Source organism: Oratosquilla oratoria, chromosome 16, assembly GCF_046742065.1.
Source record: "Oratosquilla oratoria isolate Oo_2021 chromosome 16, ASM4674206v1, whole genome shotgun sequence".
NCBI classification, from domain to species: domain Eukaryota; kingdom Metazoa; phylum Arthropoda; class Malacostraca; order Stomatopoda; family Squillidae; genus Oratosquilla; species Oratosquilla oratoria.
In genome coordinates, this window is record NC_134792.1 from 36,622,779 (window position 1) to 36,645,737 (window position 22,959).

General features: G+C 40.9%; 1 protein-coding gene across 1 annotated transcript; it reads left to right on the forward strand.

Moving 5' to 3' along the window:
• Positions 1–2,289: 2,289 nt before the first annotated feature.
• Positions 2,290–17,388, forward strand: LOC143033899 (dehydrogenase/reductase SDR family protein 7-like). Its single transcript, XM_076199520.1, has 8 exons — positions 2,290–2,349; positions 5,157–5,254; positions 6,718–6,830; positions 7,024–7,167; positions 11,241–11,460; positions 12,703–12,787; positions 14,506–14,666; positions 15,234–17,388. The coding sequence occupies exons 2-8, from the start codon at positions 5,161–5,163 to the stop codon at positions 15,443–15,445; spliced, it is 1,029 nt and encodes a 342-aa protein (XP_076055635.1). The 5' UTR covers positions 2,290–2,349; positions 5,157–5,160; the 3' UTR covers positions 15,446–17,388.
• Positions 17,389–22,959: the final 5,571 nt, after the last annotated feature.

The window sequence follows — 22,959 nt, forward strand, 5'->3', positions numbered from 1 at the left end:
ATTGCATGGTTAATTTTTGCAAGTTAATTGACTCGTCAATTTTCTAATTTCGGCCATTTCCTCCCGTAGCTGCTGCACACTTTGTTTCTCGGCACTGTTCGACGAATGAACGGTCCTACTCACTGCACTATTGACTGCAGGAAAGCTGGTCGAGGGGTGGCAACTGGAAGGCCCGTGACCACTAGTACCTGTAATATCACTGCACACTATGTTCACTGCACTGTTGCTCTTTTCTGAGAGCATAGTGTGTTTATCAGAGACCCGCAATCACTAGCACTTGTAATACTGTTAACTGCAGTGTTGCTTCTTTCTGAGAACGTGGTGTTTATCGACGTTCGCAGAGACCTATGGCACTGGTACACCCTGTCGGAGGTGGACCAGTAGGCGTCGTCATCCTTGTCAGCAGTTGGAGCGTCCAGATTTAATTGCAGGTCATCCGGCATCTTGGAGAGGTGTATTGACCGAAGAAGTTCCTTGGGAAGGTGCACCTTTGTACGAGCGTTGATGGCCGGTCGTCTCCGAGTTGGATTTGTTGTATTTTCTCGTAAAGTTCCTCGTCAGATCTGGCATAGTGGTTCCTCAAGGCCGCCTTGAGAGCATCACACTTGCGTTCCGCTAACGGGGTAATGATGACGTCCTGGACAAGGGAGATAACATCCATCGGTAATGCGGCAATATACGCCCCGAAGGCTTGCTGATCGGTCACCCAAGTCTGAGTGGCTAAATATCCCTGTGCATGGATTAGCCAGTTTTCCACGTCATGGGAAAAATTGGGGCGTTTGAGTATTAATTCTGCTATCTTCCTGGTTGTCACTCCGGTGTCACCTTCTGGTATGAAGAACAATCAAGGAAGGAAATCAATGCAGTGATATTTATCTCTTTAATCACCGAATCAGGCGAGAATATGGCGAGCCTGAAATCTGGAACTGGAAGTCCTCGATCGATGCTAGGAGGGAGAAGGCCTTGGAACTGGAGGCGAGTTGTTGCTGTGGTGATTGATGAGGCTGTTCTGCTCTTGATTGGTTGATGATTTTTCTTTAATGCGAGCTATGGTGGAGCCCGCCGCTAGTTTGGGCGGCAAAGGGACGCTAACCAGGGGCGTTGATTTCATCCCGTGGCAAGGGGCCGTCGTTTTAAACCCCGATGTGGGATCACGGACGGGTCCCGTTGGAACGTCTAGCCTTCTGATTGGCCGCCTTTCCTTTGGCTGTGGTCCTCGTGACCGAGCTGTGAGCCTTGACGAGTGGATACATCTCCGCTTGCGCTGACGACGTCATAAGTCTGCGTTGGACCAGTCAGGGAAGCAGGCATCTCCGGTGTGTCCGGCGTCGGCGGTTGAGACAACGTCACCACACACTCTGGATTCTCTCAATTTTTCCTTATATTCTGTTTAGTACTGGGTGATCATAGTGTCGCTGCGCACTCTAATTTTGACCTTATCAGTGTGACTAGTATTTTCTTTGCCATTTCTTCACACAAGTAAAAGCCACTTTTATTTCTCTTAGCAAGTTATAGGTTTCACCAACAATTTTGTTTATGTGTTTGACAGGGGACATATTCTTTGTGATGATTACTTTCAAGTATTTTTCAGATCCCACTTTTTTTTTTACTTCCAATTCACCAATTTTATATTTTCTTGTTATCCTTTTTTTTTTTTTTACTTTTTCCTAATTCCATTATGCTACATTTCTTAATGTTGAAGTCCACTTCCCACTTCTGAATCCATTCCCAAACCCTGTTCAGATCTATCTGCAGGGAGTCACAGTCCGTCTCAGTACAAGCTTTCTTTAACAGTTTTGTGTCGTCTGTACAGAAGCTCGTGTAACATTTCACACCCTCGTCCATGTCATTCACATAAACAGCAAACATTATTGGAGCCAATACTGATCCTTGTGGAACTCCACTAATTACCTCTTCCCAATTAGAACTTTTATCTCTGAGCACTACCCTCATTTTTCTTCCATGCAGAAAGTCCTCCATCCGTTTCAGTAGTTTATCTTGTATTCCTCTATTTTTTTTTTTTTTTTTTTTTTTTTTTTTTAAGGAACTTTGTCAAAAGCTTTTTGTAGATATAGGAAAGCTCAATGATCAATCAGCCCATCCGTCTCTCTCCTGTATTATATCTAGTAGTCTTGAGTAAAAACATAAAATTTGTGTGTATGTGTGTATCAATGCATATAAATTCTATTACAAATTTACTTGGATCAAACAAATAAAACAAAATCAAGTAACTTGAATTGTTTACTTGTCATAAGTTCAAATTTTAGTTTTGTGATAGTTTTAATTTTCAACGCAGTCGTTGACTCATTGTAAACAAAGTTCGGCCTTTGACAGGGCAAAATCGACAGCGTAAGTATAGTTCATTTAACCTAAATAGATGAAATTGGTCATGGTAACAAAGAGGGAAACAGTGAAATTATAGGAATGTGTATATTATGAAGATTAGGAACAATGATGACGTACAAGGAAGTGAATTGAGGTCATTAGTGTATCATATTAAGGATGATGCAATTTTGAATTTTCATAACATTGATTTGATATTCCACCTTAATTTAACAATATAATGCTAAGGATATCGTAATTGACAAATGTAAGGTGACAGTACTGCTTTAATATAATTGTATAGGGATATTTTGTATTTTGAAGCAGTGATTCTTGTAGCTTTGACCACACAATATTTAATATTATCATAATTATGTGATAAAAAAAATTTACACATCTGTGGAATGGAAACAAATGACATGTGTAAAAAATTATCACATAATATTGTGTGGTCAAAGCTATAAGAATCATTGCTTCACAATACAAAAATATCCCTATACATACCATGATCATACATGATATTAAAGCAGTACTGTCACTGAAGACGAATTAATTTCATGTAAATGAATAATTGTCAGACTCATCATTATCAATTTATTGTGAAACTATAGTACAAGTACAAGTGACAAGTGTATATGGGAAGGGTTCTATTCCAGTTGCTGGCAAACACATTTTTGACATCTTGTTTGCAGTTTTTGTGATTGAAGCATCTATTTATTTTTATCTATTGTTAGGTTATATTAATATTAGCCAGTTAGGAGTAGTAAATTTTTAGAAGTGCACACCTATGCACTATAGTAATAGAAAATTAATTATTAATTTTATAAATTATAATACATCAACATATTATGCAATTTTCTTGGCAGAAATCAATAACAAAAAAGTTGCTAACACCTATTTACTAATGAATGAAGTTGCAGTGGTTGAATACTACACCATGTTTGTTTTGATAGATGCTGAGGTCGAAGAAATGGATGGATGATAAATTTGTCTAACCTAACCTATAATTAGTAATTCAGCACCTCAAATTCTAAAGATCATCTGAGTCATTGTCACCATCACAGGTGCATATGGCCTGATTATTATTATATTTTGGGCAATTAACAGATGACGGCAGAACCCCGTGTTCTCTCATAAAGTCCAAGGAAGCCCTATTGTCTTTGTAACAGCACTTGTTGACATTACCTGGAGCTCAGGAAGACCCTATCCATAACATGAAAACCATTGTCTAACCGACAGTGACTGAACTGGACGGATGACAAAATGGCATCTGGATCATATCCTAGCAGCTTCATTCGTCAGTAGATTTGCTTGTAGCTAGGCTTTTTTGTAATTTCTGCCAAGAAAATTTCATATTACATTCATGTACTATAATTTACAAAATTAATATTGAATTTGTTAATGCTATATCATGTAGGTGTGCACAACTAAGATAATACCTTAGGAGCTATTGGACATTATAAATTTCATGTTATCAGTGTTTGTCTTCCCCTTTACTCTCATCTGTATCACATTGATACACATTGAAAAACCAAAGCCTTAGGTGGTTCTGGATGGAAAGCTCCTCCCAGACCTTTTTATGCCTTTGCTTTTTATAGGAATGTCCCCTTTGGGGCTACAGAGAATAGGAAGCCTAGTCCTATTACTACCCTGTTATTGTCACCTTTTACAACTCAAATGGGAACACTCGGTGGCAGTATTCTTCTCCACCTGGCCCTCCCTTTCTTGCAGGACATCAATCACTCTTGAGTAAAAGGTTAGTGGGTTTACAAAGGATTACAAAGGTGGAGCATGCCGACAGGAGACCTTTTGGTCCGTATCTAGGTCGGATGCGAAAAAAGAACATAATAATAATAGATTAATAAATAAAAACTATAATAATGTAAATAACAAATAAAATACGTAAATAGATGCATAGGTATAGTTAAATGATAAACAAACAGGTAAATAGTAATTAATAATGATTTGACATATAACTAATAATAAATTAAAATCAAACGGACAAATGATAACAAAACAAAAACAGTACACATGACCTTATAGATCTAAAGCCAAACTGATTGTCAAAATGTTCATCTCTCTGAGATATTTGATCCAATGTTCTTTCGCAATCTTTTCACATAATTCCATAATAAATTAAAATCAAACGGACAAAAGATAACAAAACAAAAACAGTACACAAGACCTACTAGATCTAAAGCCAAACTGATTGTCAAAATGTTCATCTCTCTGAGATATTTGATCCATTGTTCCTTCACAATCTTTTCACATAATTTCATTATTGTACTGTTCAGACACACTAGCCTGTAAGGTAATAGTGTCTCCTTACTTCAACTCTTTTGTGACTTGGTAACACATAAGCCTTTGTTAAATCCTGTGGCATTATTCCTTCTTTTAATGTTTTGTTGTCATTGCCTGAATGTAGTAGGTGAAAGGGAGCAGTTGCCTGTTATCAGCTCTCAATTTGTGAATAAATGTAGAAAATACAGTTGAACTTGATAGAGCTCTTGGAGTCTGGTCTACAGATCAGGTTTCTGCTCCTCTGGGCTGTCCATCTTGCAGGACCACCACAGTTTGGTATTCATCATTGGTCCTCGTCTGTTGTATTTGTGTTGGAATGTTTTCACGTCACTGGCTTGTATTAGTAGGAGAGGAGCATTCACTGATTTTCAGACACCCCCCCTCTCTGGGTGGAAGTGAGGATGTTGAGGAGTTTTGAAGATGTGCAGCAGATAGATGATTATATCTGATGTCCATCTCATAGGACCACCACTTACAGGTAACCATCATTGGTCTTAGTTATACTAGGAATGATAAATTTTGGTTTATTACAGACTGATGGGGGATGGAAGGGCTGGTGTTGGCCCAGTGGGCATGGTGGCCCAGGAGAGTCGAACCTGGTCTGTGTTTCATTCCTTGCCTTGGCTTGTAGGTAAGTCAGCTTATGATATATTCATGAGTATATGTGTTGATATAGAAGTGAATGCATAAACTTGTCTACTGGAAATTTTGTTATTATTTCTCAGCAATGTATGGCAGTTATTTTTCAACAATAATACTGCCTTATTTTGTTTATATTCCATTACACCTTGCTCCTGTTTTTTCACATAAAGAGATCATTACCCTAATGTTTACCCTCCCATTCTGGAGACAGAAACCAACCCATGTCCATACACATGCCCTACATTCACAGAACTAATAGACTATAAACACATGTCCATTAAATGTAACACATACCAATCTGGGTTCCACCTTGCATGTACTACACTCTCCAACACAAGGCAGTACACAAAGAACTGGAATTGTGACCAACACACATGAACACATGTATCAAATACATACACAATTGGGATGAAGGAAGGGGAGAAAAATCACCCCAGGGAGAGAATTGTACATACATCATATACCAAGGGTTTTCCCCCCTTACAAGGGAGGTAGCCAAAAAGGAAAAGGCATAAAATCATTCCCACCCATTCCATCCCTGAATACACTCCACACCCCTCCACCCTCCCTCTTATCTTAGCACCTCCTGGATGACGGGTCATCCCTGCACCTTGTCCACTGCCCTGGGTCAGAAGCACTGTCGCAAGACACAGCACATCCACAGCAAGGCTGCTTCATTAAATCGGCGACCCCCCGTCTCCGTACCCCCATTGCTTAAAAGGAGAAGACGGGGAGAAATCCCTTCGAGCTGCGTCAAATTTTGCTCACACATACTACCTCACCCCCCATCCCCAAAGATGGAACCAAAATAATGAACATTGATGTCAGGAAATCACATGGGCTGGACAGAATTGCAAATTGGATACTAAAAGAATGTATGGATGAACTAATGGACAAAATATACAAGATAATAGATTGCTAAAAAATTGAAAGGTATTGGAAGACTGAAAAAATGCCAGTATTGTGCCAATATATAAAGAGGGAAACAAGGAAGACCCAACAAACTATACACCAGTCTCCCTTATGAATACAGTGGCCAAAATTTGTGAGAAAGTTATCAAAAGTAGATGGACTAAACAAGTTCTTCAAGACAGACCACCAAACTCAATATCTCACAGACAACCCCGAGACATCAACTTCACAGAAAAATCCCTCATGAGAGAAGTAAAACCCATACAGACACAATATACCATCCAATATTAAAGACAGATTCAACACAGAATAGGCCTGACTACAGAATCAAACTGTCTCAGATGCAACCACTGCCCAGAAGACATTGAACACTTTATCCTACAATGTTCCAGACAAACAATCCCTAAACGACAAAACAATATTTATGCCTGAGAGACCCATGGGCTGCGTAGTGGCCATATTTGGTTTCCTGGGACCCATGGGTCTCATTCATGAGAGACTCTGGGAAATGGATTGATTAATTGTCTTTGTTTTCTACAGGATGGGTTTCATTGACTGTAATGGGCCCGTGGGTGGCAGCGAAAATCATATATCAAACTTGCAATTTAGTACTTTCATGGATTTTTCAGAAGGATGAAGTGTTGCGTGGAAAGGTAAGTATCTATTGTACTGAGCCACTTGCTTGTTTGGTACACAAAATTGTTGTGAATTAGTAGAAATAGTAATTGTTATATTGAGTCATTGAGTGGTAGATGGCTGAAAATAATTGGTGTTGAGGTCAGTCATGAAACATCTAATCCCATTTGCCATTCAAATTTTTTTAATTCTAGTCAAATGTAACTGCAGGTGGTGTTTGTGACGGGTGCAAGTTCTGGTCTTGGAGAAGCTTTAGCCCATTCACTATACAAACGAGGAGCTCGGCTCATCTTAGCAGCGAGAAATATTGAAAAACTTAACGAAATCAAGGAAACTTTATTGAAAACTTACAGGGTATGTGAATACTGTGGTTACAAGTGCTTGTTAAGAAAATCTAGAGTAAAAAAAATCATTAGACTTGGGTTTGTATTTACCTAGTTGTATTATATGGGAAGGGAAGCTATGCTCGTAGTGACCCATCATTGTATCTCTCAGCATCCAGTTTGTTCTTAAATTCTTGTATGTTTTTTTTTTTTTTTTCAGATCTCTTCTATAACTATCCTCTTTGAGCCTGTTTTCATGTCCTCTTGTTTTCCTTTTATCCCACTTTAATAAGTCTTCTCTGTCAAGGATTTCCATGTCTTTCATGATTCTGTAAATGGCCAATAGGTCTCCTCTTTCTCTTCTTTGTTCCAGGGTTGGTAGTCCAGTTTAGATCATCTTTGTTCACATGTCAATTTTGAAAGTGTTGGGGCCATCTTTGTTGTTACTCTTTGGATTCTTTCTAATTTCTTTATATTCTTTTTTGTGCTTGGTGTCCATAGTGTTGCAGCATACTCCAATCTTGGTCTTATCAGTGTGACTAATATATTTTATACCATTACTTCATCCAAGTAATTAAAAGCCACCTTTATTGATCTTAGTAAATTGTAGGTTTCTGTGACTGTTTTGTTTATATGCTTGTCTGGTGACATGTCTTTGTTAATAATTACTCCTAGGTCCTTTTTGGAGCTAACTTTTTTTACTTCCTTTGTACCAATTTTATATTGTCCAGATATATATATATATATATATATATATATATATATATATATATATATATATAATATATATATATATATATATATATATATATATATATATATATATATATATATTTTACTTTACTTTACTTTTTCCAAACTCTATTATACTGTATTTCTTGATGTTGAAGTTCACTTCCCACTTTTGTCTCCATTCCCAGACTTTGTCCAGGTCTCTCTGTAGTGATTCAGTCTTTTTCAGTACTTACGTTCTTTAGTAGTTTTGTGTTGTCTGCAAAGAATGTCATAGAACATTCTACACCTTCATCCATCTCATTTATATATATAGCAAACATCAGAGCTTATACTGAACCTTGTGGGGTTCCACTTATCATATCTTCCTAGGTCGAGTTTTTATGTCTAAGTACTGCCCTGATGTGCATGTGTGGGTAGAGCCTGCATGGAGGAGTGGTTGTGTTCTTGCCTCGAATATGGGAGGCAAGTCACACTTTCATGGCTTCCTAATCCTCTTCAACAGCAGACATCAGGCAGTGGGCAGAGGATAGGAATGATCCTTTATCTACAATGAACCAAAATAAAAGGAAAATGGGTGGTGGGTGGGTGGGGGTGGGTGCATGCCTTGCCAGACTACTTTCCTTATAAGGGGAAAGAAGCGTATTGGTATATAAATAGATTGAAAAAATATCTTTCCCTAACTCTATACAGTCTCATGGTATTCCATAATCCCTTTCTACGTACTATGTCATATATGTTTTCCAGATTCATAAAACATGAGTATAGTTATTTTTCTTTTTGACATATTTTCTGAGTTGTCTAAAAATATTTTTATCTACACAACCTCTTCCTGTACTGTCCATCTCTTATCCTCGCCTCTGTATTGTTGTCTTTTGTACAATGTCATGATTCTGCCATACACTTCACCTGAGGCACTTAAAAGGTCTTGATTCTAATATTTGAGCTTGCACCCAATTTGCACAATGGATGCTTTCTTCCACTCCTCAGGTACTTTACTTCCATTCCTTAGGTAATTCACTTCTCTCATTGCACAGCTTTCTTCCATTCCTCAGGTACTTTACTTCTCATATGGCACACAGTATATACCCTTGTTAACCACTCTCTCTTACTTCCCATGTATTATAATTGCTTTTTTCTTCTGTCAATAGTTTTCTTAATGGGAATCCTGTGTCAAAGTATTTTTAAAAATGTGGAATCTCTAATGTACATGGATGACACGGATTTTTTGTATAGTGGATGACGAAAGCCGAAGTCGACCCACCGGATGGGATCCCTGATGACATATAAAAAAACGAACAACAACAAAAAAAAAAAAAAAAAGAAATAAAAATTGTTTCAAGCTTTAAAAAAAAAAAAAAAAAAAACATCTTGATGTGTAAAATTGACAAAAAAAAGAAAAAAAAAGAAAAAGAAAAACAAAAAACAAAAAAAAAAAACACTGTAATCCAAAAGTTATTTTCAAAAAAAAATGAACAGTTACAAAAAAAATCAGAAAGTTAAAAGTACCTTAATTTCATTAACAAAAAAAAATTTATTAAAATTGCCAAAAAAAATAAAGATACCAAAATAAATAAATATGGTATAATCACCGTTATTACCAGTTCTTATCATAATCCTGTGAAAAATAAAAAAAGTATAAAAAACCCCCAAAATACGAAAAAGCGAAAAAAAACAAACAAAAAAAAAAAAAAAACACAAAAAAACCAAAAACATCCTCAACAAGTCATGATTCTGCCATACACTTCACCTGAACTAAAAGGTCTTGATTCTAATATTTGAGCTTGCACCCAATTTGCAAATATGCTTTCTTCCACTCCTCAGGTACTTTACTTCCATTCCTTAGGTAATTCACTTCTCCATTGCACAGCTTTCTTCCATTCCTACATATGCACACAAAAAAAAACCACTCTCTCTTAAACATGTATTATAATTGCTTTTCTTCTGTCAAAAAACATTAAAAAAACATACATATACCAAAGGTTTTTCCCCCTTACAAGGGAGGTAGCCAAAAAGGAAAAGGCATAAAATCATTCCCACCCATTCCATCCCTGAATACACTCCACACCCCTCCACCCTCCCTCTTATCTTAGCACCTCCTGGATGACAGGTCATCCCTGCACCTTGTCCACTGCCCTGGGTCAGAAGCAGTGTCACAAGACACAGCACATCCACAGCAAAGCCGCTTCATTAAATCGGCGACCCCCCCTCTCCGTCCCCCCATGCATAAAAGGAGAAGACGGGGAGAAATCCCTTTGGGCTGCATCAAATTTTGCTCACACATACTACCTCACCCCCCCCCTCACCCCGTCCATTCCACCTCATGCATCACAACATCATCCATATACAACCATTCTCCATTCACCCCTATCTTCTGTCCTCTCCCGTCCTTCCTCAACAGATATTCCCCTCTTCCCCAAAGCCCCCTTTACCCCATCCATCCACCTCATCCTAGGACGTCCCCTCATGTTCACTCCCTCCACATCTGCCTTCCATACCTCTTTTACTAGTCTTTCTTCACTCATTCTTTCCATGTGTCCAAACCATCCTAATACTCTTTCATCAACCCTATCTCCCAACTCCCTTTCCACCCCCGTTCTTCTCCTCACCTCCTCATTTCTCACTCTATCTAGCCTAGTAACCCCATCATACTTCTCAGACACCTCATCTCAAACACATTCAAACTCCTCTCTTCCTCTCTTATGTTCCATGTTTCTGCTCCATACAGTGCTGTTGGCACAATCACTCCTTCATACAGTCTCCTCTTAGCATCCATTCCCAAATGTCTATTCCTCATTACACTCTTTAATCCACCAAGGCATTTACTCGCTTCTCTCAATCTACATTCTACCTCCACCTTTTCCTGCCACATTTGCACCCAAGTATCTAAAACTATCCACTTCCTCCAGTCGCTCTCCCTCAGTGCTCACTTCCAGCCTACTGCCACCCTCACCCCTTGTACATCTCATCACCCCACCCTTACCCACACCTATGTTTAGCTTCCTTCTATCACATACTCTCCCAAACTCCGTCACCAACCTCCCCAGTCCCTCCTCCGATCCTGCCACAAGCGCAGTGTCATCCGCAGACAACAGCCGGCTCACCTCCCACCTTTCTCCACTTTCCCTAACCATCTCCAATCCCCGACCCACCACCCTTGCATTCACCTCTCGCACCACCCCATCCATGTACAAGTTGAACAGCCAGGGCGACATAACGCATCCTTGACGAAGTCCCACCTCCACCTCGAACCACTCACTCTCTCCATTTCCAATACCGATACAAGCTCCACCACTCTCACAAAAACCCGTGTTGTAATCAATAAGAAAAATTCTATTCATACTTGTATTTTTTTCTTTTATTTTTGAACAGCCGCCTGAAGTTCACTTACCAATTGTGGTCAAACTAGACCTTGAGGACCTTAACAGTATTGATGGGATAGTACAAGACTTGCTCAACACTGTAGGACATATTGACATCTTGATCAATAATGCTGGAATATCATACCGTGGAACTGTTGACCAGACAGACATAAGTGTTGACATAAAGTTGATGGTTGTCAATTATTTTGGACAAGTGGCTCTAACAAAAGGTGAGTAGCTAGATTTATGCCTATCTACAGAAACATTAATAATAGCATTGTTTTTAACTATTACCATGTCAAAGACGCAAGGAAATATAATTAATCTCATTCAGAGCATTGCTTCATGATAAATATTGAGTCATGACAATTGGCAATGATAATAGTCACAATAATTGGATTGATTAAAGCTAGATATATGATTCTATGTGATAAGTCATCAGTCAATCAATCAATTCATCTGTTGCCCCAGTTCTACCTGGGGCAACAGCCAATACATCATAGAATAAGTAGTCCTTCCTACCCAATGGAATATCCTCAGATTTGCAAACCTGCAAAAGTGGAAGCCATAGATGATGGGAGTTAGATGTACTTCAGTTATGCTGTCCATTATTGTTTGTTTAGTGGAGTAATAACCTTAATTCATAACAGCATGAATAACATACCCTTTTCCAACAAATCAGATCAACAATCATCATACCTTAAAAATGTGCTGATAAGAATAGAGAAATAATTAGAGTAAGAGAGACCTGGGGCATTGTTCACATCAATTGTGATAATTTACCTAATTGTACTATAGAGGAAAGGAGCAACGCTCACTGGCTCCTGTCTCCTGTTCACTAATTTTCTAACACATCTAGACTCAAATTCATGTATGGTTCCAACTTAATCTGTATCTTTGATTTCCAATTATATTCAAATTTGAACTCCTGCATTGTTTGAACTTAGGCTATTATCACCTTCTAAGCTATTCTACATATTTATACATCTATATGGAAAACTGTAGTGTAGAATTTTAATGAATTATGCCCTTAGTTCAACTCACCCCAAGCAGGATTTGAATCATCGTCAACTTGACCTCCACCGCAAATAATGATACCCAAACCCGCTCGGCTAGCAAGCATCCAAATTACTTTTTCTAATTAATCATTCAGAATATTCCAGACAAATCCTGTAATTTAATTATGACGATGGTTAGGTTTAATGTCTCAAAACTCCCCCTACCAGGAGGCTGGAATGGTGCCCCTTATGAAGGAATTTATAGCATCGAATTTAATTAATCATGCCTTTGGTCCAACTTGGTAGTGATGGGGCTCAAACCACTGTCAACTCAACCTTCACTGCAAGTGGCAACGCCCTAACTTGCTTGGCCAATGAGCATCCTTTAATTATGATAACAGTTTTCTGACAAGTGGAACTAATGTTTTGTGGTGTAGCTCACCTGTGAAATTATCTCTTTGTTTCATATTTCAGCTGTGCTACCAAGCATGAAGGCAAGAAAGGAGGGAACCATTATTGCTGTAAGCAGTATACAGGGCAAGCTGGCCATTCCTTTCAGGTAATTTAATCTGTAGGTTTCCGTGTGAATATATCATTTCATTGGTTAGTTATGGCCGTTTAAACTATTGGATGTTTGATTCATGGTTGTCTGGAGTAAGTAATGTTACTGAAGATTTTTGAGAGGAAGCCAGTCTATTATTTCTTAGCCATTGTTTTAGTTTGTGGAAGTATGTTTGGGTGTTCCTAGCAGCTATTTTGTAGTCTGCAATGCCTGGTTATTATTGTCATATTACTTGTGGAGGTGAGTGGTTTGGTGTTGTTGATTGATCACTTGTGAAGAGGTTGAAGGAAGCAGGTGTAAGTACTTTTCCTTGAGGGACACTATTTTATGATAATTATCTACATTGTCTGATGTTGATCCCCTGTGGTTCTGGTGGTGATGGTGGATTGGGGAGGGGGGGTGGGGGTGAATTCTGTGTTCCCCACATGTGTCATGAAAAGCTACAAAGTGGGTTGGAATAATAGGATTAGGGATTCTGCTCTTTGTATTTTTCTCCTATGAAAAGTCAAGGCATAAGATGTTCTGGGAGGAGGAATCAGAACTGATAATTGGGTTTTTATATGTACATGGATGTGGGATAGAGTAAAAGGGATGAGATTATCATTTTTGTGAGAAGGAAGATGTGTGTGTGTTAGCATTAAGTGACACTTAAGTTGAAGGGAAAGAGTGAGTTTGAGTTTGGGAATGTGGTGGGGAAGGTTTTAGGAGTAATGAGGGTGTGACGGAGGGAAGGAATGGCTCTACTAGTAAATGATGAGATAGGAGAATGAGTGGTAGAGAGAAGGGAAATGTCTTTGAGGATGATGTGGTTCGTCTACTCTAGTATTGAAATCTCTCCAACAGCTTTCCACACAGAGTGATAGATGCATGGAGTGAATTAAAAGAGAAAACAGTGAGTGCTAAAAATGTACATGACTTTAATAAAGAACTGGATGCCGAAAGATACAACTGCAGGTCTCTACAAGCATAGCTCTTCTCCCGCAAAATACAACTAGGTAAATACAAAATCACTGGCTGCATACTACTCAGACATTGACAACCTTTCTTCAGCACACAATGTAGGGTACCAGCACATGGTAGTCCTGCAGGATAAACAATGAAGCAGCCCATATTCAAAACCCATCAACTCCTTAACTCCATCAGGAGGTGCAGCCCTGAGGGACTTATACTCATTCGCTGGACTGGAACCAAGATCTCATTCTTTTTCAACTTCATATGTATTTCTTGCACATGGAGAGCTGACAACCGGTGATTGCTCCCTTTTTCTTACCACTTTCAGCCTTTGATAAAAACTGTACCACACCAAAGTCTCTCCCTGGAGAGATCATTGGGAGGGCCCGAGGACTGTTGCTATCTGCTATTGAATTGTAGATTTTCTGCTTAGTGAAACATGAGACCACAACTATTTTATTCCTCCAGCACCATACAATTCATCCAGGTTTAAAACAATACCAACACGTGATAGGTCTGGCCACAGATGAAAATTGGCCCAGATGCAGTAACCACGCAAGACACTAAACATCTTATTTTACACTGCCCTTCTCTAGCCTTACCAAGACAGAAACACAGTACATCTTCTTTGAGTGATTTGTGAGCTAATCTGGTGGCTGATGCCTGTTACAATAGCTGTGGGTCTCCTGCAAGATAGACCTGGGGCAATGGATTGATTAAAATGATGTATGGGTTGAAAAAAAAGATAAAGTCTTGTTTTTCAGGTCATGTTATGCTGCATCAAAACATGCTCTCCAAGCTTTTTTTGACACTCTGCGTGCCGAAGTTTATGATGACAACATCAAAGTCTCTGTAATAAGCCCTGGATACATTGCTACCAATTTGTCAGTCAATGCTGTAACTAGTGATGGATCTAATTATGGAGGTAGGAGTTAGCTTATTAATGAACATATATATATATACAGTATATATATATATGAGGTGGAATGGACAGGGGAATGGGGGGTGAGGTAGTGTGTGTGAGCAAAAATTTTGACGCAGCCCGAAGGGATTTCTCCCCGTCCTCTCCTTTATATGGGGGGACGGAGAGGGGGGGTCGCCGATTTAATGAAGCGGCCTTGCTGTGGATGTGCTGTGTCTTGCGACACTGCTTCTGACCCAGGGCAGTGGACAGGGTGCAGGGATGACCCGTCATCTAGGAGGTGCTAAGATGGGAGGGAGGGTGGAGGGGTGTGGAGTGTTTTCGGGGATGAAATGGGTGGGAATGTTTTTATGCCTTTTCCTTTTTGGCTACCTCCCTGGTAAGGGGGAAAAAGCCTTGGTATATGTATCTATGTATATATATATATATATTTTACATTATATCACAGAAGAATCATTGTCATAACATTACTATTTTGCTTGATTCAGTACCATAATGATGTCAGTAAAATTTAAAATGTATTTATTTTAAAGATGCTTAACATTATTATGTCTTTGTTATGTTATGCAGTTATGGATCCAACAACATCAAGTGGAACAGAACCAGACAAGGTGGCAGAACAAATCCTCAACTGCCTCATCACGGGAGAGGAAGAAATTCTCCTTTGCCCGTTTGCCCACAGATTAGCTGTTTATCTCCGAAACTTGATGCCTTCAGTAATTTTTAGTATTCTTAAAAGACGAGCGAGGAAACAGAATGAAACGATGAAGAAAAATAAATGAATCTGTAGAAAGAAGTTTGTATTTAGTTACCACATACCTATAGAGGGAAAAATATTTGTATTAGTTTAAAAGTTCTTCCTGACCAAGTGTAGGTAATTAAAATTGGAATAAAATTGATGGATACAGTATTTTGCGTTGCATGTGAGGCTATTTTTGTTTATTTTAGGGTGATTAATAAAGACAGTTACACATACCTCTCTTCTTACAAAACAGATTACAGTTTGTTCCTAATGGAAGTGGAGAAATTAGGCATGCACCATCCTTCAGAAGCTAGTGCAGGCATATAACAGTAACTTGAAAGAGACATGGAAACAAAGATTCCTGAAAACATTCTGTTTGAGTGATATGAGGATAGTCATATCGAGTCTCATTTACTCAGGTTTAAAGGCTCGTGGATATATGCATAATACTATTGAGCATTAATAACATTAATGAGTGAAGACTGGCTGTGTATAGATGAAATTTTAATGCAAGTAAGGGAGGGGATGGGATGGGGTGATAAGGAGTGGTAGTGTGTTGATGATATTTTGACATAGCCTGAAGGGATTTCTGTCTTCTCCATTTTCTTTACAAGGGGATGGAGAGAGGGCCTCCCAATGAAGTGAAACAGCCTTGCTGCGGATGTACTGTATCTTGTTGCATTGCCACTGACCCAGGGCAGTGGGCAGGAGACAGGGATAACCCTTCATCCACAAGGAGCTAAAATGAGAGGGAGGCAAGGGTGGTGGATGAGAATGGAATTGGTGGAGTGGGTGCATGCCTTTTGACTTTGCTGCCTCCCTTATGAGGAAGTGGGGAAGCCCTTGGTATATAGATAGATGATATGTTGAGCATGGAACCAACAACTGGTACAGTAAGTCCTCGTTATACGGTACATATGCATTCCTGAAAACCTTACTGCAAATTGAAATTACCGTATACCAAACCCATTATAACATGTAATAATAGGATATGGCAGATGTACCTTCTCCCTGCTCTTTCCTCTTCAAAATATCTAGCGGATACTGTATCTGTGAATTTTTCTTATCGTAAATAGAATCGAGGGTAATAATTACCAAATACCTTAACTGTGAATTTACCGGATAAAGAATTACCGTATAAGGAGGACTCACTGTACCAGCATAAGGTGATCATATAAGAAGGATGTCAGTCATCTCCCTGCTGTCCCATCTTCAAACCCTGTCAAATTCTTCACTTGGATTTGGAGGTACAGTCCTAGGGGCTAATACTCCTTTAAACAGGGTCCAAAATATCATTATCAACTTTATCTGTATTTCCTATACCTTTAAACATAATGAGAACTGACGGCTGGCAACTGCTTCCCTCCTATTGCTTTCAGCCAGTGATATAGAAATAGATCCATACAAATGTAGTGCAGGTTTCATCCCAAAGAGGTCAATGGGAGGGCCTGAGGACCATTAACAGCTGCTGCTGGGTCATGGGTTTCCAGTCGGCAGAACTCGAGACAACTATTGAGTGATTGATGCTGTTCAGTATTTTGCCTGATCACCATTATAATTACATATTCATTATTCACAAAAAAAATTGTTTTTAGATTAGAAAATTAAAAAAGCTGCAAACCAACTACTCCCCGAAGCCCCTTTCTTGTTTTCATGGTTTCTTTTATCATCAAAAACTATTTTAAAGATAACATTGATGAGATTATTTTGTTGCTTAGGATTGGTTCAAAGAAGGGGATGATGGACTTACGGACCAGTTGCCTGGTATAGATTTTAAACATTTGGATTGACAAATAGACTACAAGTGGCTGGACCTTGCCCCTAAAGATGGTCATTTTCAACAAGGAAAAATCATAATGCTTTTCCAAAGATATTTTATTTTTCTGTATTTCAGTTCATATAATTACCTTCATTCAATGATTACAAGATAAACTGTATATATTTTTGTTTACCATATATGTATATAAAGAGGAACAATGCTTTTCCACTTGTTTTTCCTTAGACACTGACCTGAAATGTGTTACTTTTCTAACACACAAATTATGTTGTATATCTTTAATATATTTCTAACTGCTGCTAGAAAACTAAACAAAAAAAAAAGAAGTTATAAAACTCGGTGAAGTATTGAGGTAGGGTGCTGATGAAATGAACCTAAGAACTCAGTTATCTTGTGATTGTATATGTAAAAAACACTCCCACCATCCATCTTAGCACCTTGGGGGTGAAGAATCGATAGCCATCTGCTACTGGCAGCATGCTACTGAGAATCTTCCAACAACCTGCCACCTGCACCACACAACACATCCATACAAAAACAGATTCACACTCGTAGCACAAAACACTGAAACTGCAAAACAGACCACCAGGGAAGAAATATTGTTATAGTCTAGGAAATGTTAGTGTGGGGTACTAAATTAAAAACATGTTCCCAGAGGTTATGGAAAAAAACATTAATTCCTAACTACACACAAGCTATCCTTCTTCAAGATAAAAGGAGTAACTAGAACAAGAAAAAGGACAACTAAAATCTAAGTCTAAATAAAAATATTCTAAAAAACGCTGTGGAAGTCGGGGACAGGTGGTATTACGGTAACACTTTGTCCTAAAAATATTCTTGAAAAAGCGCTTGGGTAAGTTGAGGTCAGGTGGTATTCTTCTTCGCGTTCTTCTTCCTCGCGTTCTTCGCATTCTACTTCGTGTTCTTTGCGTTCTTCCTCGCGTCCTTCTTCACGTTCTTCGTGCTGGGGATCCTGTGTTGGGGTTCCGCCCCGAGGCCGAAGGGGGAAAACGAGGGATTAGAGCGTGGAAAGCTGCGGCCATAGGCCGCTGTTTGCGCAGCCAAGCCTCTGGCGAAACCGGGGAGGGCGAAGCCCGCGGCTTGTAATTAAATAAAAACATCACAAATCCGAGTTTCTGTTGTCTAAATTTTATGGCTGTGATGGATTTTTTGTGGGTTTATTTTCTTACTGGTTTTCACTGTTAGGTCTTTGACAATGCCTTGCACTATCAAATGTGAGGCCTAGAATTTTAGGGTTATTTTTCAATGAAAAGGATTGACCATTTAATGTTACTGCAAGTTTTTTTTTTTTTTTTATTCATGATAGTCTAGGGTGAGGCTTTCATTCTGTGATTTTTCAGCCATTGCTGTAGTTTTCAACTAGGTTTGGATGTTCTTTGCTGCAATTTTGTAGTTTTTATGCTGGTGTATAATTGTTAGATTATCTGCAGAAGAGAACACATTGGTGTTAAGTTCCGGTTCAAGGGTTGGGAGGTTGCTTGCAAATAGACTTAATATTATTGGTGAATATCTAATCCAGGGAGACACCTTTGCATATACAGTACTATTTGTGACAGATATTTGGTTGTTTTTAGTTGCTCTCCATTGTCTTCCTGCTAAGAAGTTGGTTAACCATTTTTTGTTTTTGTTATGAATGCATCTTTTATTATCAATTTAGATATTGTGTCTAGGGACCTTGTTAAATGTCTTATTTATGTCATTGGCTACCATAACTGTCCTTTCTGGTGGGACTTTCTTGTTGAATCCTTTTAGCACTTCATGGGAGATTGTTGTGAGTAGTGCTGGTGGAGTGGCTCTCTCTTTGAATCATATTGGTTAGGGGAGGCAGGTAATTTTGTTGTGATTCTTCCTGCTACCAATCTTTCCATCAATTTGGATATTGTGGATAGCAGTGAAATTTATCACTATAATGCAGGTCTCACGAGGACAAAGAAGGATGGACCTTTAGCGGTCATAGCACCAGAGCAGCCACCATTAGACCTCAGGTCGAGATGCCAACCCAATGACGATGGAGAAGGGAAAATGGGGGAGTCCAGGGATGACCACAGCGGATGGCGGGGGCCGTCTAAGGTCCGTTGTTAATGTGTGTCGGCGACACGGTCACTTCACGAGGAACTGTAGAGAGACAGAGCTCATTTGTTAAGCATGTAACGAGCCAGGACACATGGCTCGACACTGCAAGCAGAGAAACAGGTGAAGGGCGGCCAATACGCAAGCAGCCACCAAGGAAATGTAAGGACGCCGTCCAGCCATATGCCGATTGTGGATGTCTGGTTGAGAGGAAGACACGCGAGGGCACTAATATATTCAGGTTGTTCAACCACGATTGAAACGAACAACGTGGTTCAAGAATTCAGACAGGGAGATATGGCCCTGATGACAGTCGACGTAAGGGAGACAAAAAACGAAAGTGACCAAGAAGTTAAAATGACGGTGAAGGGCATTCCGATACGACTAAGAGTGCTTGTCATTAGAACGGTCATAGAGGGAATTGACGTGGTGCTGGGAATGGATGCAATTACTAAGCTTGGAGAAGTCACGTTTATCGCCGGACAAGTGAGGAATGGAGCGATACGCGACTCGAGTACGAAAGGGAGAGGGAGGATCCGTGTGAGGACGGAAATGGGCGCAGGAATGACAGTGAGGGCCATGGAGGGCAGTGTCACCGCGAAGCTCGAACCTGACGAGAGGGCAGCGCCTTGCACGATTGAGGACGAAGATTTCCGAGCGAAATTTGGTGGCCGGAAGTGGGAGGTAGAGTGGTGCCTGAAAAAAGGCTCACCTTTAATGAAAAACAAAATCGATTGCTGCAAACAGACTCTCAGAGAGGGGGTGAGGGATGACTTTGACCTCGAAGTAGAGCGATGGATTGATGAGGGAATTTTGAGTCCCAGGGAGGAGCCAGCGGAGGGTTGAACCTTGTCCATGATGGCAGTGGTCCAGCCAACCAAGAACAAAGTGCGACCGGTGTTGGATTTCCGAGAGCTGAACCAGCTCTTGAGGTGTCATACTAGCGATGATTTTGTAGACGTATGTAATGAGACCCTACACAGATGGCGCCAAATGAGGGGGGCGTCCACGATTGTAGACCTGGAGGCGGCTTACCTACAAATTCACATGGCGAAGAAGCTATGGAAATACCAACTAATAAGATATAAAGGAAAACATATTGCTTTACCAGACGGGTTTGGGCTGTGCTCAGCCCCGAGGATCATGAATAGACTCCTGAAGATAGTACTGGAGAAGACTGAAACGATGAAGAGGGGCAGGTACTCATACCTCGATGACATACTGGTGGGTGATACTGTGGTATCGGCGTCGGGCGTAGTGGAGTATTAAGCTTGGTTCGGATTGGTATCTAAGGAGCCGGAACCGATGGAAGGAGGAATGGTGTTGGGACTGCGACTAGAGAGACGGGACCGGAAACCTGCTGTTCAGGAGAGGCAACGAGATCCCGAACGTAACGGACGAGATGAGTAGACGGGAGCTCTTCTCCCTGTGTGGCAAATTGGTGGGTCACTACCCGATCGCCGGCTGGCTCCGTGTAGCGTGCAGTTATATTAAGAGGCGGTCAGGGTCGAAGGATTGGGGAGAGAAGGGTGATGAGGGTACGCTCGCGATGATAGATAACGTCGTATAACGGATGATATGTGATGATCCAGTGAGAAGACAATGGAACGAACCACAACGGGGCCCAGGTGTAGTGTGGTGCGATGCTAGCAGTATAGCAACCGGCGTTGTCTTGAAGATAAGAGGCGTGGTGGTCGAAGACGGAGCGTGGCAGCAAAAAGAGGAAGACTATCATCACAATGTATCGGAGTTGGACGCGGTTATAAAAGGAGTCAATTTGAAAGGGTGGTTACGTGAGATCGAAATCAGGACTGACTCAGCCACAGTAGCGGGGTGGATGAACTCAGTGCTGACGGCTGAGAAGAGAATACGCACGAAAGGGGCTGCAGAGGTCATTGTGAAGCGGCGTCTTGGGATCCTGAGGGAGTTAATAGACGAGTTCAGCGTGAAGATGAGCGTGACCCAGGTGCCGTCGGGAATGAACAAAGCGGATGCGCTAACCAGAGTGAAGAAAACCTGGTCTAAAGTACCGGAAGAACAAGACGAGGAGAAGTTTGAAGTGTGCGTTGCATGGTCCCTCTGCGCGAATGAGTTGCATGGAACTCATCATCTAGGTGCCGATAGGTCATTGTTCTTGGCAAGGAAAGTTGACCCAAATATAACGAAGGAAGAAGTCCGGCGAGCGGTGTGAACGTGCGTCCGATGTCAGTCAATAGACCCCGCCCCAGACCGCACGCGGCGGGGAAACTTAGCGTAGAAGAGAACTGGAGGAGGCTGGCGGTTGATGTAACCCAATATCGACGGGGGCATGCACTTATCGACGGTTTGCTGCGGCCCGGGACGCTTCGCCGTCTGGCGGGAGCTGAAGACGGAGACGGGAGAGGAAGTTGCACGGGTGATGAATGACGTATTTCTGGAACGGGTGTCCAGTGGATGAAGTCCTGATGGATAATAGCACTGCATTTCGGTCGGGGGCGCTGAAAGAAATGCTGGACAAGCGGAGTATTAGACGTTTCTTTCGGTATGCTTACCGGCCGAGTGGAAATGGAATATTAGAACGACACCATCGTACGATCAAGTCCATCGCCAAGAGGTCGCTAATACCACCCATAGAGGCAGTCTTCTGGTTTAATGTGTCCCCTAGGTCAGGTCACAGAGAGCCTTATTTAAATATGATTGGCGACATTCCCGGATTGGGCCGGGGCTACCAACAAATACTGAAGAAGGCCCCGCCTCAGTGCAAGTGGGAAAGCAGGTATGGGCGAGGCCAAAGGATGGTAAGTGCACTTCACAGTGGATAAGGGTGAACGTAACGGAGGTAAATTCGCGTAACATCTCTGTCGAGTGAGTGCCGCGACATATCTTGGATCTTCGTCGTGTGGTGAGTGTCGGAGAAAATGAGGAAGAGAGCCACGACGTGGTAGTGAACGAGGGAGCGGCACCCAGGAAGCCCCATCGTGACAGACATCCCCCTAGATGGCTGCAGGACTACGAAGTAGGAAATGGATGAGATGAAGAAGACGAAGAATAGGTTGATCTCGAGACCAAAGGGGTGTGTGGTGTGAATGTGGTACGGATGGGGGTGCCCAGTTGGCACCCCCGGCACGGGGTCAAAAAGTCAGAGTGAGGCGGGAATGCCGCTGGTACACGAGAGCGTCGGGGACCCCAGTGTGTGTGTGTGCGTGTGAAACGAGAGGAAGTAAGTGGAACTGTGCTAGGATTAAGTTTACTAATAGACAACAGTGTTAGGTAAGCTAGGATAGGGAGTAATAGAAGTGTGGTTCGAATGAAGGGGGATTAAAGAGTGAAGCAGAAGCAACCGAAGGAACGGGTTTTCCACAGAAATCAGGTAAGTGATCGACAAAAATCCTACAGAAGGAGTAAAAAACGACTACCCTCGATCAGGCCTTGCTTTGGAAGTCTCTTGATTACTAACCCTGCTTGCCCTCAGCTGGGGCATCCCGCGTTGCCAAACGTATGATTCATGCCCTCTGCACAAATTTTGTGTGCGTGTGTGTAGGTATGTATATTTCGTCTTATATTCAGACCCACAGATTTGGTTTAGGAAAGGTATGAATTGCGTGGATCAGATTTTTATTGAGAAAGCATCGTTATTAATAAGAATACCTCACTGCTCCGAAAGTGTTTCGCTCTATCACCTTTTCTGCTGTGCTTGACTGGCATGT